The following is a 16858-nucleotide window of genomic DNA, read 5'->3' as shown; positions in this document are numbered from 1 at the left end:
TAGAATCATAGAACACATTCAGTTGGAAGGGACCTTTAAGGTTCTTCTAGCCCAGCCCCCCTGCAATAAGCAGGGACAAGAACACATCCTGAAGTAGAGAAACCTTAAAAGAGGTAATGGGAAGAAATATTAATTGTGAGGAACAGTTCCAGACTAGCTCTTTCTTAAACATATATCCAGTAGATTTCTTTATAGCTTGGTGGAACAGAGTTAAATTAACATTTAGCAAGGGAGACCCTGTTTGGTTTGTGTTATGGACTCTTTTGTTGGTTTTTTTTTTCCAAATAAATATTCACTTCAGAATACAAATAATGGACACTGAATCATACATGCTCATTTCTAAGTGCAGTTACTGTTCTGCTATGTCTAATGAATATTTCTGCCATGGGGCTAGCAACATTTTTGCCACGTTGACGATGTGATACCTCGTTGGGTTTGGTCCTGAGAGAAATAGTAATATTTGTAATTAAATGCTGGAGCAGTGTAGGTGAGTAAATCCTAATTTTCTGCAGTTCAGTGTTAGAAAGTCTGAGCAGATTGCTATTACATGTTCAATCACTCCAAAATCTCATGAGATTATTTTGCACCTTGTGAAAAAGAAAAAGGGATGTTTTCATTATGCTGCTGTAGTGGAAATAGAACCATGGTTCTGTGCTAATGATAGATTTGCTCATTTTAACAAGATCTTACATAAAAGCAATAAATTTAGAGGAAATAGGCACATACTAGTTTGTCAAAAGATGGTCCATGTCCTTGCCTGTTTGACACACTAATTTAGACATCATAATTAAGATTTTGTTAGACAAAGCCATTGGACAAAGCCCTACAAGGAAGGTTAGGATTCTGATAGAGCAGGCTGGCAGCTGGTAGGAGCTTGGGTGAAGAGCTGGCTGAAGGGATGAGCTCAAAGAGGTGTAGGGAATGGGCTACACCTGGCTGGTGTTCCTCAGAGATCAATTCTAGGACCATTTCTGTTCAGTGTATTTATCAATTATGTGGCTGCAGGAGTTGAATGCACCATTAGCCAGTGATACTAAACTGAGAGATGCTGTTGTCTCTTGATGGACAGGAGGTCTTGGAGAGAGATCTGGATAGATTGGAGCATTGGGCAATCATCAATGGCATGAAATGTAGCAAGTAAAAATGCTGGATTTGGAGTCTAGAGTGGAGTAATGTTGGGCACAAGTATAAGTTGGGAGTGGCTGGAGAGCAGCCCTGCAAAAAGGGATCTGGGGCACTGCTCAACAGCATCTAAATATGAGACAGCAGCATGACCTGGCAGCCAAGAGGGCAAACTACATCATGCACAGCATCACTAGCTGGTCAGAAGAGGGGATTATCCCTCTGTATTCAGTGTTGGTGCAGCCTCACCTGGAATGCTGTGCACAGTGCTGGGACCCACAGTTTAAGAGGGATGTGAAGGTCCTTGAATGTGTCCAGAGTAGGGCAACAAAGCTGGTGACAGGGCTGGAAGGCATGTCCTGTGAGGAGAAGCTAAGGATTCTGGCTATGTCTAGTTTGGAGGAGAAGAGGCTGAGAGGTGACCTCATTGCTCTCTACAGCTTCCTGAGGAGGGGATGTGGAGAGTGACATGCTGATCCCTTCTCCCTGGGATACAATGACAGGATGCATGATTCAAAGTGGCATCAGGGGAGGTTCAGGCTTGACAGGAGAGGAGACACTTCTTTATTGAGAAGGTGGTTAAATGCTGGAATGGTCAATAGCCCAAGCCTCTCACTGTTTAAGAGGCATTTGGACAGTGCCCTTACCAACATGCTTCAACTTTTGGTCAGACCTGAATTAGATTAGGTAGTTGGACTAGATGATCATTGTAGGTCACTTCCAACTGATCTCTCTTCTCTCTTCTCCTCCCCTTCCCCTTCCCCTTCCCCTTCCCCTTCCCCTTCCCCTTCCCCTTCCCCTTCCCCTTCCCCTTCCCCTTCCCCTTCCCCTTCCCCTTCCCCTTCCCCTTCCCCTTCCCCTTCCCCTTCCCCTTCCCCTTCCCCTTCCCCTTCCCCTTCCCCTTCCCCTTCCCCTTCCCCTTCCCCTTCCCCTTCCCCTTCCCCTTCCCCTTCCCCTTCCCCTTCCCCTTCCCTTCCCTTCCCTTCCCTTCCCTTCCCTTCCCTTCCCTTCCCCTCCCCTCCTCTCCTCTCCTCTCCTCCTCCTATTCTATTCTATTCTATTCTATTCTATTCTATTCTATTCTATTCTATTCTATTCTATTCTATTCTATTCTATTCTATTCTATTCTATTCTATTCTATTCTATTCTATTCTATTCTATTCTATTCTATTCTATTCTTGTTATATCTTAAAAAGAATAAATAACTGAAAATCAGTTTCTGTAGTAGTTAATTTTAGTGGGACAGTGGATCTGATTGGCCATGCCTCTTGTGTTTGCTTTCTGCAAAAAGTGAAGTCAAATTGTGTTTGTGTTACAGGAAACCTATTTCTAACCTCACAGATGAGTATTTGCTGTCAGAAAGGAAGCAATGTTGTACCAAGTGGGCACTGGCCCTCAAGAATTACTTTTAGATCATGTAAAACTAAAACCAGTCAATTAATAGATTTTAAAATATACAGGGGAAGAAACAATGGGGGAGGAATAAACACTAACTCATTTTGTTAGACAAAAAGCCAATTTCTCCCATGACATGGGGACAATATGCACAGATGTGTGTGTGTTTCTTCTGTGCTTTTAAGCTGCTTTGAATTCATCTTTAAATTAGAGGGGTTTATTTGTTAGGGATAAACATAAAAAATACTTAAGAAAAACAGATCAAAGGCATACAAATTCAAAAAAGAAAGAGGTGTCATTTTGTGAAGAGTTTTATTATAAAAGAAAGTTGGCAAAAAAGTAGGAATAAAGAGTGGAAAGCGTTATTGATAGTGTACCCTTGAGAAAAGGCTGAGCAACCTGTATGGAGAAAAGTGTGTTGCTGATTAGAACAAATCTGATTCCTCTTGCTTGATTCTGGCTGCACTTTGAAAAGTCTGTGCATTCTGGCTATGCAAAAGAATCAGACATCTGCCTCAGTCATCAATTCACTCCTGTATCAAGATAATCATAGAATCACAGAATCACAGGGGTTGGAAGGGACCTGGAGAGCTCATGGGGTCCAACCCCCCTGCCAAAGCAGCTCCCCAGCTCATATTGCACAGACAGGCGTCCAGACGGGGCTGGAATCTCTCCAGAGATGGAGACTCCACCACCTCCCTGGGCAGCCTGTCCCAGGGCTCTGGCACCCTCACTGGGAAGAGCTTCTTCCCCATGTTGGTGTGGAACTTCCTGTGCTCCAACTTGCAGCCATTGCCCCTTGTCCTGTCCCCACAGACACTGAAAAGGGGCTGGCTGATTCCCCCTGCATCCCCTGCTTCAGATATTTATAAACATCAATTAGATCCCCCCTTAGTCTTCTTTTCTCCAGGCTGAACAGTCCCAGCTTACTCAGCCTTTCCTCACAGGGGAGATGCTCCAGGCCCTTCATCATCTTTGTAGCCTCCTCTGGACTCTCTCCAGGAGATCCCTGTCCTTTTTATCCCAGGGAGCCCAGAACTGGACACAACACTCCAGGTGGGGCCTGGCCAGGGCAGAGCAGAGGGGGAGGATCCCCTCCTGTGACCTGCTGGCCACACTCCTCCTGATGCCCCCAGGATCCCATTGTCTCTCTCAGCCCCCAGGGCACACTGCTGGCTCATGGCCAACCTGTCATCAACCAGGACCCCCAGGTCCTTCTCCACAGAGCTCTTCTCCAGCAGGTCATCCCCCAGCCTGTCCTGATTCCAGCAGTTATTCCTCCCCAGGTGCCAGACTCTCCACTTGCTGTTGTTGACCCTCCTCTGGTTTCTCCCTGCCCAGCTCTCCAGCCTGTCCAGGTCTCTCTGGATGGCAGCGCAGTGTCCTGCGTGTCAGCCACTCCTCCCAGCTTTGTACCATCGGGTACTTGCTGATCCTCAGCATTACCAGAGGTTACACTGGTGCTCGGTGCCACACAGGTACAAATCTATATTCTGGTTTCTGTGGGAGTGGGAGACACTCTCTCCTCACCCTTTCTTGAGCTACCAATCTACATCAAGCTGCTTTCACACCATTTCTTGGCATACTTAAGAGGAATGTGGGCCCTTCAATAGGTGGTGTTCACCTTTCTTCTGTCCCTGATTTTTCCTTAGCAGAGCTTATGCTTAATGTGCATATATTTTTCTGGTACCCTCCCTGGCTCTGAAGAGCAGATGCATCCTAGTTTTGTGTAAAAACACAGAATACTCATTTCTTCAAAGAGTGCCTGCAAGCCAGGAAGGTCTCTAGTAAGGGCTGACTTCTCCATTCTTAGATGTTTTGTTCAGGTTTTTTTATTTACATCTGACAGTGTTTCAGAACAGTACCACAAGAGAGAAATCTCACTTCAGGAGGATTGCTTTCTCCTTTTTTTTTTTTGTTTAATAAATGCTTTTGAGGTATTGTCTGCTTCAAAATGCTTTCAGACTAAATAGAGAATCAGGGAGCAAGGCAAAGAAGAGAAGCAGAGAAAGGTAGCGTGACCTCCCAGGCAGGCAGAGGGCTGAAGTCTGGTTCCAAGTGCAACAAATAATCCTGCCTCTATTTAATTCTCCTGATGTCCCCTTGTAAAACACTCTGATGTGGTTTTTTTTTTTGTTGGCATCAAATATTATTTGGGAAAGGACATGATAAAAGAGATGCTGGATTCCAGTGAGACCGGTTATGGGTCCATTGCTGGTGGCTGAAAATTCTGAATGCCTGATGGTTATTCAGTAGCTGTCAGCTTCTGTCCAGCTACCAATTAACACCATTGGTGGCAGCCCCAGCACAGGTGAAGAGGCAGCAGATTTGAAGAGAGCAGCGCTTACTTCTTCATGGTCATTATTTTCAATCAAATCAAGAGCAGCATGAGATGGCTGGAATTATTGTACCCTCAGTCCATTAAATTAAGCAAAGGTACCACATGTGGGTGAAATCTGGTTTAGCCTCTGAAATCCCAACTCTGATTTTCAGAATTTGCTCTTAACAAAAGGATTCTTTTTTCTTTTTTCTTTTCTTTTTTAAATACTTTTAATACCTCCTTCAAAATTATTTCCTTTCTCAGCCCCTGTGAGATTTCTCCTGTCTCCCTCAAACTGTCACCCAAAACATCTCAGATGCTTGGATTCTTCTGAACAATAACAGCAGTTAACATCTGTTCTTAACCTTACCAGCAGTTCAGGGTTGGTGTTAGGAAGAGTTGCTTACTCTTTTCCATCCCTGTTTAATATCTTCTTCAGTCCTGTTTAATATCTTCATTGACGACCTTGCTGAGGGAACAGCATCCACCCTCAGCAAGTACCCGATGGTACAAAGCTGGGAGGAGTGGCTGACACACAGGACACTGCACTGCCATACAGAGAGACCTGGACAGGCTGGAGAGCTGGGCAGGGAGAGACCAGATGAGGGTCAACAAAAGCAAGTGGAGAGTCTGGCACCTGGGAAGGAATAACTGCTGGAATCAGGACAGGCTGGGGGATGAGCTGCTGGAGAAGAGCTCTGTGGAGAAGGACCTGGGGGTGCTGGTGGGTGACAGGTTGGCCATGAGCCAGCAGTGTGCCCTGGGGGCTGAGAGAGACAATGGGATCCTGGGGTGCATCAGGAGGAGTGTGGGCAGCAGGTGACAGGAGGGGATCCTCCCCCTCTACTCTGCCCTGGTCAGGCCCCACCTGGAGTGTTGTGTCCAGTTCTGGGCTCCCTGGGATAAAAAGGACAGGGATCTCCTGGAGAGAGTCCAGAGAAGGGCTACAAAGATGATGAAGGGCCTGAAGCATCTCCCCTATGAGGAAAGGCTGAGGGAGCTGGGGCTGTTCAGTCTTGAGAAGACTAAGGGGGGATCTAATTAAAGTCTATAATTATCTGAAGTATGGGATGCAGGGGGAATGGGCAGTCCCTTTTCAGTGTCTGCGGAGACAGGACAAGGGGCAATGGCTGCAAGTTGGAGCACAGGGAGTTCCACACCAACATGGGGAAGAACTTTTCCCCAGTGAGGGTGCCAGAGCCCTGGGACAGGCTGCCCAGGGAGGTGGTGGAGTCTCCATCTCTGGAGAGATTCCAGCCCCGTCTGGACGCCTGTCTGTGCAATATGAGCTGGGGAGCTGCTTTGGCAGGGGGGTTGGACCCCATGATCTCTCCAGGTCCCTTCCAACCCCTGTGATTCTATGATTCTATGATTTTCTAGCTAACACTTGCTGAATATGACTTCCACGTGGTGGTGTTTCTTCTGAGATTGAGTGTCTCATTTTGGCTGTCCTAGCAGCAAATAAGTTGTGGCTGTATAAAACCTGCACCATCCCTTTCCCTTCGTCTTCTTCTCTTTCCTCTTCACACTCATGTTTGTGTTTGGCAAACCACTTTTGTAAACACACAGTCATCTCAACATTTTTTATGGAGTACAAGATGCTAACACATCACCAGGCAGTTTTACAGGAGAGTGTGATTTTAGTGCAGTGCAGTGGCATTCCCAGTTTCACTTGATGCTTTAATTCAGCTTTTCTCACTTTTTATTGCCTAATAAAAAGATGCCCTATCAAAACATATTTATTGCAATGCTCTCAAAGTACTTCTTATTGACAGCCTTTTCACTAGTTTGTAAACATTTTCATATGAAAACCTATTTTCCTCAGTAGATGATGGAATCCAGCTTTTGCATTCTATTTTGTGAGGGTTTCTACCTTCATATGTGTGCCATGTGCTGGATAAACAAAAACAAAGACAGGTTCTTGACCTGCTGTGCATCCTCAGCAAGAAAGGGCAGTAAGGGAGAGAGTTCACAGCTAAGCAGTTGTATATGTCTCCTCACAGAGCAGCCACAATAATTTTGTTATTGTTTTAGCTTTTGAATACATATTTCACCTGTGGAAAATCTGAACAGATAAATCTTTTTCATGAGATGATGGGAGGTTGCTGAGGGTTAAGCTGAAGTCTCTGACCCCTGCCATTTTGTGAATAAAAAGTGACAAGAAACCTCTTGCCTCACTCAATAACATGATTAATCACAACAGTGATTTACCAATTTCATATGTCTTTATCTACATCAGGGTTCCCTGTAGGAACATGTGCTCTATCAGTTAGTGAGAAATGCAGAGCAGATATGGGGCAGGAATGCATTTTCTAACCAGAATCCATTCCAACTAGAAATCAATTTTAAGGCAGTTTAAGCTATATTCTTGCATTTTTATAAAATATTACAGATTTTCATCCTGTATTTGTTGCCGTGTTGTCTGATCATGAGCTGCATGTGTAGGAGTGGTGGCATGATTGTACAGGGAGTTGGAGAAGGGGTCAGCATTCAGTCTGATCTCTTCCTGCTACACAGCACCTCTATTTGCAAATTCAGTATAATGACTCTTAAGGAACTAGAGTCAGAGGTGGAATGGCCAGCAAGCCATGAATAAGAAAATAACAAATGAGGCCCCTTGGAGTGCACTGGGGTATTATTAGGAACTACCATTTCTTCCCTGTTGTGATGTCTGTCTTAAGCATTATGTTATCAGTTGTAATAGTGTATCTTCAGGTATGCAGAGCACCTATAAAACAGCCTCATGTACATAGAGTTCATTCAGCCTAAATAGATAAACGGTAGAGATGACACAACTTGTCTGATGTTGTGCAGGTGCATATAGAGATCTGAGAGTAGAACCCAAGGCCCTGTTTAGGCTGACTCTACTGTAGACACTGTATGACCATCATTATGACCATCAGAGTTTGTTTAATGGACTTCTGTGCTTGGAATAAAATCCACCAAAATTGGTAGGTGGGGATGATTTTGCTTCATCTCTATCAGACTGCAAACCTCTATGTGTGTGGGGGGGTTTGCATTCATCTTGCCTAACTTTAGAAGTCCACAGTGCAGTGGATTCTCCTAGTACATTGTTCCTCAGGTCTGTTTTAGATGGTTCCTTGGGGATGATACAACTTGTGCTACGAGAGCAACTTTGTTAAAGCCACTTCAGGTGTAGAAGTCTACAGAGTAGGTACCTCGTGATAAGTAAAAGGAATCTCATTCTCAGTACTAGATGTCATCTCTAGATTTTCCTAAAGAAATTTCTGTAAGGAGTCCTTGTGTGCTCACAATGTTTTAGGCATGTAACACCTTGGTATTTTGGATATGGGTACAGAGGTGAGCAAACTCCCCTTAGATCTCCTGAAGGCTTTGATCCATGCAGTGTGCTCTTGATTTCACATATTACAGATGGCACAACTATCATCATTTTCCTTTCTTAAAAATTGCTGTTGCAGAAAGCATTGGAGCTTAGCTTAAATGCTCAGGAGACTCTGGTGGTGTCAAGTGAGTAGTTCTTAGGGTTTAAAATACTTCGGGTTTTTGTCTCAAATATATCCTTATCAACATGGTACATGTGGGAAGCATATCAAGAGTCAGGCACCCCGCTGCATCTATTTGTCTTGATAGCCTGAAGTCTCTGCCTTCAGGACAGAGTAATTGCAATAGTGATTCTAAGGAAAAATATTGATGAAATTTATGGGGAAGGAGTCAATTTATAAGGACCAGCAACTGGTGCCTAGTGCTACAAGGTTTATTAAAGTGTATCTGTCATCTTAAATTTTCTCATAATAGCAAGACCTAAGATGATCTGCCTGGTTTAAAGAGGAGGCAGAGCACTAGTCTTGACACTGAGCAGTCTCAAGAGCTAGCTTCATGTGAATATTAGTAATTTAGTATTAGTTTCTAGATGTTGTATTTGTTTATAAGAAACTCTTTAAAACTTTGGAAGTTTGAGATTCCAAAAAGCTTGGTTTTAACGTCCTTCTGTTGCCTTTTCCCTAAATGTTTTCAGAGCTAAGTTTGATTTTACTCACAGACCACAGTACTAGACAGACCTGTGAAATACTCTTTGAACAGGGATGACCTGCTGGAGAAGAGCTCAGTGGAGAAGGACCTTGGTAGATGACAGGTTGGCCATGAGCCAGCAGTGTGCCCTGGGGGCTGAGAGAGACAATGGGATCCTGGGGGGCATCAGGAGGAGTGTGGCCAGCAGGTCAAAGGAGGTGATCCTCCCCCTCTGCTCTGCCCTGGTCAGGCCCCACCTGGAGTGTTGTGTCCAGTTCTGGGCTCCTTGGTTTAAAAAGGACAGGGATCTCCTGGAGAGAGTCCAGAGAAGGGCCACGAAGATGATTAGGGGCCTGGAGCATCTCCCCTATGAGGAAAGGCTGAGTAAGTTGGGACTGTTCAGCCTTGAGAAGAGAAGACTAAGGGGGGATCTAATTAAAGTTTATAATTATCTGAAGCAGGGGATGCAGGGGGAATCAGCCAGCCCCTTTTCAGTGTCTGTGGAGACAGGACAAGGGGCAATGGCTGCAAGTTGGAGCACAGGAAGTTCCACAGCAACATGGGGAAGAACTTTTGCCCAGTGAGGGTGCCAGAGCCCTGGGACAGGCTGCCCAGGGAGGTGGTGGAGTCTCCATCTCTGGAGAGATTCCAGCCCCGTCTGGACGCCTGTCTGTGCAATATGAGCTGGGGAGCTGCTCTGGCAGGGGGGTTGGACCCCATGATCTTTCCAGGTCCCTTCCAACCCCTGTGATTCTGTGATTCTGTGATTCTGTGATTCTGTGATTCTATGAACTTCAGTGAACGTGTCCATGTGCACGTGCTCTCCCCCCCCACGCTTAGTTTGAATCACTGCTGATAGGTGAGAACCATTGTCCTCTGCACAAAGAGAATTCGAAGCCCAGATGAGTGGACCAGGTTTCTGTAAAAGCAGCCCATTTAAATCCAATTAGTGCATCTTGCTCCTGTGGTTACATGAATACCTTGCACTTTTGCCTTAAACAATGCTGTGCAGGAAGCGATGGTGAGATCTGATCACTCGTAGCACCTGAGCACTCCAGAGTGATCACTATTTATCATGCACCAGAGCTTGTGGTGTGGCAGGTATATGTGTTTCTTTGATATCACATGCAGGGCCCTGTATTAGCTGGTGAGAACGATGTATTATGTAAAAAGTAAGAAAAAAAAAAACCCTATTAAAAATGCCTACTGTATGATCCAAAGTAATTAGCATTTGCTAGATTGCCAGTCAGCCACGGTTTTACAAGAGTTATTGTCATTTTGATTTTCGGATGAGTCATTTGGTATATTGCCCCCAAAGGCACCTCATTATGATTCAGTGCACAGCACATGAAATCGCTTCGGCTTTCGGGGCTCCACGGAAAGTGAGTGGGGGTTGCAGTGGCTCAGCGTTGTGAAGCAGCAGCATTATGCTTAATTGACACCTTTGATGTAGCCCTAAGACAGCACCTGCACCTCCCACTGCTGCTCTGAAGACGTCAGCCTTACGCAGAAAAGGCTTCTGCTTATGAATCCTGCATCGCGCTCAGCTCGCTCTGTGAGCAGCCCCAGCTATCCTTAACTAATCCCATTGCTTCTCAGTTTGGCTGCAGCTTGGCTTGGTTCAGAGCAGGAATTTCTCTGCTTGCTATTACTAGGTTAAACAGTAAGATTTTGTCCATGTTAGAACTCATAGAAGGTAAGTCAAATGCCTTGTTGATATCCTAATATGTAAATATTCTCCTGAGATTCAGAATCTGGGAATCTGATTGTTGGTTCTTTTTTTATCCTGGTGCTGACAAATGTGGACTGTGATAGAACAGTTGCTTGCTTCAGAATATTTACATATATATATATATGTGATCACGCTTTGTAGTGTCTCTATCAGTGCTTCACTGTGAACATTATTGATAGCCTCCCATGTCATTGCTTTGTAGCAGAATTCTGTCCTCTGCTGGCATTGTTTTGTGAATTTAGTGGATAATGTCAGATGCATGCAAAAGGTATTTGTAAAATGACAGGCACTGACATATGTGGAGGAACTTATTTGAGCCAAGTGATGGTTTGCTGTAAAGTCAGGCTTGAGGTGTTGCATTCAGCTTATCTATGTCTCTAGAAAGTCCTTCTGGGTTAAGTCTGAGGTGATGTTTGGGTCAGATAGTATTGCAAAAAAAATCTCTCCAGATGAATGGGTGAGGAGCAGCAAGCAGCTGATTTGCTCTTGCACAGCAGCACTGCTTTTTGGTTTGGGTGGGTAGCACTTCAAGCTGTAGCTAAATGGAATGGAAAGGTTTACATACAGCAAGTGCCTGCTGAGGTTAACAGAGCACCTTGCTCCCCTCCACGTTCAAGCACAGGAACAATACAGTTTAAGAAAACATCACCGTGTTCTCTGCCATTGACTAACCAGGCTTTTCAGGTTTGCTGATTATTTCCTTGCACTCTCTATAAAAAACTGGCTTTGTGAGCCAAAACTCTGAGGAAACAGTTCTTTTGTGGTTTACCTTATTTGATGTTCAAAACATTAGGCAAAAGCGAATCGATCTGTTCAACGAAGAGTGAAAAGATTTAACTGCTGCTTTAATTTTAGTGAAGGTTTTTATTTATTGGCTTTTTTTTTTTTTTCAATTTATTGTCCTTTTAGTGAATGGAACCCCTGGTAGCCAGCTTTCTACTCCCCGCTCCGGGAAGTCTCCAAGCCCATCTCCCACCAGCCCAGGAAGCCTACGGAAACAGAGGGTAAGGAAATAAGGAAACTGGTTTCTGAGCGTGGCTTGGGAGAATCCCTTGTCCGATAGCCTTCTCCCCACTGATTCCTTGTGTGTAGAGCCGTAGGGTGGAAGAGCCTAGCTACAGTCCTTGTTGTGCTTGTACAACACTCTGAAGTGGAATACAACTTTTCTGTGCCTGTCAAAATGCTAAGTGTGCTGGGAATGGGTGTATCCTTGAAAGGGAAAACCAGAGTCTTCCTCCTTTTTTTCCACAACTTTTTGTTTGTTTGTCTCAGTCTCCTTTTCCAAACTTTTCACAATTGGAAGGAAATGGTCACATTGTCTAAGGCACTTTTGTTCTTAGTTTGCCATGGGCATCAGCTCACTTTCCATACTTAGGAGCAGCTTTGGTTTTGAAGCAAGGGGAAGGAATGTGCTGTGGAAGTGAGCTGTGGATTAGCTGTGATGTCATAGCTTTGTGCAGTGAAGATGCTGTCAGCACCAAGGAGGCACGAGACCTGTCAGTCACTTTGCTGACACCAGACTTGTTAGCAGCTGCAGTTTCCCACTGGTTTTCAGGTATCTGCAGAGTACCCAATCCAGAATTGAGGTAGTACCTGCTGTAAGCCTCTGACAAAGTATTTCTTGTTCAACCCCAAAGGCTCAGCATGATGGTTTAATTAATTGTATCTGTTCAAAAGCAATGGGACAGATGTCTATGTATCTTCTCTTCTGCTGTTTTCTAAACTGTGATCAGTTCTCAATGAAAGCTTCCCTAAGGCAGTACTCTGCATCCCAGGCTTGTTTACACACAGTTTGAACACATGTTCGTTCTGCCTTTCCAGTTTATGCATAAAGTCAGAATTGGTGTCTCTCAAAGTAAGGGCATTATGTACAGAATTGGTAGTGCTTGACTTCAGGGGCTGGTGAAGACCTGGATCACCAGATATTCAGGTCAGGAATGGCTGTAGCATGGCATGACTCCATGTCTGGTGGGTACCAAGGAGCTGAGGAACTGTGCATGCCCAAGGCTTACCTCAGGCTGGGATAGAGCCATGGCTTTCTGCCGTGGCTTGTTTAGAGGTATGGAAGCTGACTGTGAGCTTGCAGTGCAGAGAGAGCCAGTGAGTGGCAGCTTGAAGCCTCAGGGTAGTGTCATGGCTTTCATCATCTGGTACACAGAGAGTAAAGATGCGAGTGTCAGCTGGGTAAGCTGGTACTAAAACCTCCTTGAACACAATGTCTCCCACACCTGTTTGGTCTTACTCTCCAAGCTTATTAATGGGTCGTTAATAAGCCACTGAAGAGGGAAGAGAGTCTTCCAAATGAATTATACATTGGTGATGTAAGGGTGTCTGTTTAGATGGATGATGTCAGTGTAGAGTGGGTTTGTATCTGCTCTTAGGCTGTCTCTTTCCATTGGCAGACTTCCCTCAACTTCCTTCCCCACCACTGGTGCTTCTCTCCCCACACTGAAGAAATGTTTCTCTGTTATCGTTTGTGGGTGGATGAATGGGAACCATGTGGTCAGCACCACTAGAGGCAAAGGGTGTTTGTCCACAAGGTTTCTGGCTTTCAGATGTGCAGGGAAGAGTGAATGGGCTGCTGCTTCTCCGAGTTCCCTCTGTGGAAGGGTAACAGGATCTCTGAGTGGCAGTAGTATGGATGCAAAGGGCTGTGAAGTGGTAACAGCATCACATTGAACTAAACTACAGGAGAGATAAGACATCATTAAAGAGTTGAACTCTCTTCTCAGATATTCATATCCAGTCCCCCTGACCTTAGTAAGGGACTTTTCATGCCTGTCTGGCTTAATTTTAGACAGGTTGGGCTTGGGTTTTTTTTTTTTAACCTAACAAAACATGGAATACATTCATATAAAAATAAATTGCAATCATGTAAAAATGCATTGCAATAATATTATTTAGGTTACAAAATCAACTGCTCAGAGGTTCAGGGATGGAAACTTTACACTTGCTCTGAGAATTTATTTCAGCTCCTTTTGGGTTTAACTTGTGAAGCGAACGAGCTGCAATTTCAGTAGAAAAACATATGATTGTGTCATTAAATGTTATAATGTGTATCACAATGACTAAATTAGTTATATATAAACAACCATTCAACAGTACTTACTAATCTTAATTTTCTTGTTAGCCGTATAAATGGTGTTCTGGCTTGGGTTTGTACCATCTTTTCTATGTTGCCATTTAAATTCTAGTGAGAGGACGGGTTCTGTTACATTACCAAGTGCTCACAAACCAAATTTGAACCTAAAAGATTTTGCTTTGTCTTCAGTGGCTTCAGCTACCAGGCTGACAAGCCAGCTGCAGGAGAAGGTTTATTCATAGGAGACTGTTGAAGTGTTGGTATCATGTGATAGACCGACAAGAGAGGAGGCTGGTTTCAGTGTCCTCCCTTGTCCCCAGTGTTGAGAGGTGAGACATTGCTGCCTAATGCATGAAAAAAGACTGTTGGCTGCTAGAGCCATGGTTTGGGCTTGATGGTGGTGGCTGAGTTTCTCTCTTTAAATGGAGTTTGAGGAAGCTACTGCTTCAGAACTGAAAAAAAGATGCTGGGTCTTGGGACTGCAAGCTCAGCTCTCTAATTCTCTTTTCTCTGCCCTTCTTGGTGCTCTTAGAGTTAGATGAGTGCTCGTTCTTTTGTGCCATTGGGTATGTGGGATGCTAGTGGTTATGTGCTGGGAGGCGACAGGGATGTTGACTCCAGCGTAGAGTGATTCCCCTTGACTCTAATCAATCGGCTCTTCAGCATCCCTCTCTGAGTGCTGTGAGGGAGTTGTAGGCTTGGCACATACAAAATGCTGAGGGGTCTGGGCAGGCTGCCAGGGCTTTTCCAGGGAAGTACAGGTGAGAGGAAGTCATGCTTGTGAATTCAGAGCAGCAACAGCAAGGTACTTCCACAAACTGAGGCATTTCTCCCTCTGAGTAGGAAAGGCCCCTACAAAGACCGAGTTGGTAGATTTTCCAAAGAAAATATTCCTTCTAATTATGCATTAGGCAACTTAAAATAGGGATCAATCATCTTTCTTACTGTCATTTCATCACTCACCTTTTAAAAGAATTAAATTCTGGCCTTTGAAGGAAGACTTTCCATTGACATACATGAAGTCAAAAGTGCTTCTGTGGTACATGCTCATGAACACAGTGCTCTTGCAATCCTTCTGTTAAAATTTTGTACCCTCAAAAGCCAGAACATAAAAAGATAAAATTTTATCTTTTCTCACTTGCATATGTATGTGGCTGAATTGTTTCCAGAAATCCAGAAATCAGTAGAAGTTGCATTCGTATAATCTGGGCAAAATTCAATCTATATTTGAAGAGACGAAGATTTGAAAGAGTTAGTGGGTGTAATACAAGGGCTAGAAAGTGAACTAGGAGCCATTTATCAGCTCTCTGAGCTATCAATCAACATATTATCAGCTTCTGAGTATTTTAACTTGCAGGCTGCATATTCTATTTATGCCTTCTTCTACTTTGATTCTTTTTTTAATATTTATTCTTAAATAGGAAATTAAGATTCTTGGTTTTAAATTGTTTTGTACTTAATTGTGTATTTCCACAGAGGATTAAGACATCTGAAATTCAGGTTTATTGCAGTAGAGAGTTACTGGGCTGCACATGCATATTGTTACTACCACAACAGAGAACATTTAATGACAGACTCAGAAAACAAAACATGACAATCGTAACAATAAATGCACATAATAGCATCCCACACATTTTATTTGACTAGCCTTTGTAGTATTTTACAAGCTTATTTTCCCATTATCATATAATCAGGGTCATTACCTCAATGAAGGTGGACACATTCTATACTTTATACCTGATTTTCTGCTGCTTGCCATTATTTTGAATGTTTTTTCTACTTCCCCAGGGACTACAACCTATAGAATAATAAAAAATTAGATTTAAGGTACCACTTGATTAATTAGGCAAAGAAGTTGAATTCTATGTATATAAATATTTTTTTTAAATTGTATGTGGCCAAGAAGTCTTATTCATTCAGCAAGTTTGGTCTTTTTATTAATCTGTTCTCCCCATATTTTTCAGAAATGGAACTCTGTGGCTTGTTATATGCAAGGAAAATTCTTGCAGAAAGAAAAACATTTTTAAAGTTGCAAGTATTTAACACTATACGAAAAAGCTTGTGTCATAATCCTGAAATCATGTGCATGATGTTTGTTTAAAACATCATGGAGTTGTTAAAATAAATATAAACATAAACTTATTCCCAAAATATTAAAGTCAGTTCTCACAAGTATCTTCTTTAGAAATTCTGAATGCAAATGACTTATATTTGGAGGAGTGAGCAGTCACTTGTAAGATACTATTCAAAAGTTTGGGGTGTTACCCTCCCTAACAAGTCACCAGGTTTTTCTGGTATATGAGAAATTCCCAAACTGTATGTGCTCAAACGACATCTTAATAATTAACTAACTAGTTAGTATTCAGAAGGAGATGGTCTTGTGTGTTTAAAATTCTTCTTTTGTCTGGATGGATCACAAGAAAATAGAAATATATTTAAGACCTGATTTTCACTCTGCTTGTTAACATGTCTGCTAGTGGATGTACACAGACAGCGTATACGTGCAGAATGCATCAAGAATAAACACTCTAGGGAGTGAAATACCCCTTTAGGAGACTTCAACCCCCTTTGTATCATGCCTGCAAGTAAAACATAAGCATGTCTATAGATTATTGATATCCTTGTAAGTTTGCAACTTGTGAAACCTTCATTTTAGGTAGTCCTTGGTTTATCATATAACTTCCAGATTTGTTTATTTTTTGTCTCAGTCATCTTCTTGTGATTAAAAAAGGAAGAAAAAACAAACACACAACCCCCCCCAGAAAAAGGTCAACCCTAATGCCAACTGCATCAGACTTCCCATTCTTGTGTGTTCCTGTCTTTTGTCTTGTAGGGTTTTTTTTTTTAATTTGATAAATATACTTTATAGTTAATGGATCCCCAGTAACAGTGTGAAGGTATCAGAGCTTGCCTATGAGGTGTGCTGGGCACGTGCCTACTCGGTGCCTCTCTAAACCATCACCTGTGCTTAATTCACCTTAAAAAGATGGTACTCTGTCCTCTACCTCTTCTCCTCACTGAACTTCCTCTGTCACTGAGTGTTGCTGTGTGTCTCGGGGAGGATTGTTGTGCTGTGTAGGTTGGAGAGGGCAATGGATCATCCCCTAACACCTCTGGCATTTGAGGATTATCTGATCCGTCAGAGGATGCTCGGAGTGGGTGTTGGGAAACTGAAGTGGATCCGTACACTCAGACTCTCTCCCTGGTGTCATGAGAT

General features: G+C 43.4%; 1 protein-coding gene across 2 annotated transcripts in view; it reads left to right on the top strand.

Moving 5' to 3' along the window:
* DCLK1 (doublecortin like kinase 1) overlaps positions 1-16858 on the top strand; it is a gene marked incomplete at both ends in the record, with an annotated part of 284395 nt that overhangs the window by 206870 nt on the left and 60667 nt on the right. For both annotated transcript variants that reach the window (XM_084278249.1, XM_084278250.1), the window contains one exon: positions 11469-11563. In XM_084278249.1, coding sequence (XP_084134375.1) covers positions 11469-11563 — 95 coding nt within the window. The remainder of the gene's footprint in view (positions 1-11468; positions 11564-16858) is intronic.

The sequence above is a fragment of the Gallinula chloropus genome (genome assembly GCF_964237585.1).
Source record: "Gallinula chloropus genome assembly, chromosome: 1".
Lineage (NCBI taxonomy): Eukaryota > Metazoa > Chordata > Aves > Gruiformes > Rallidae > Gallinula > Gallinula chloropus.
The sequence above is the reverse complement of the archived record's forward strand: the minus strand, read 5'-3'. Positions and strand labels throughout refer to the sequence as shown.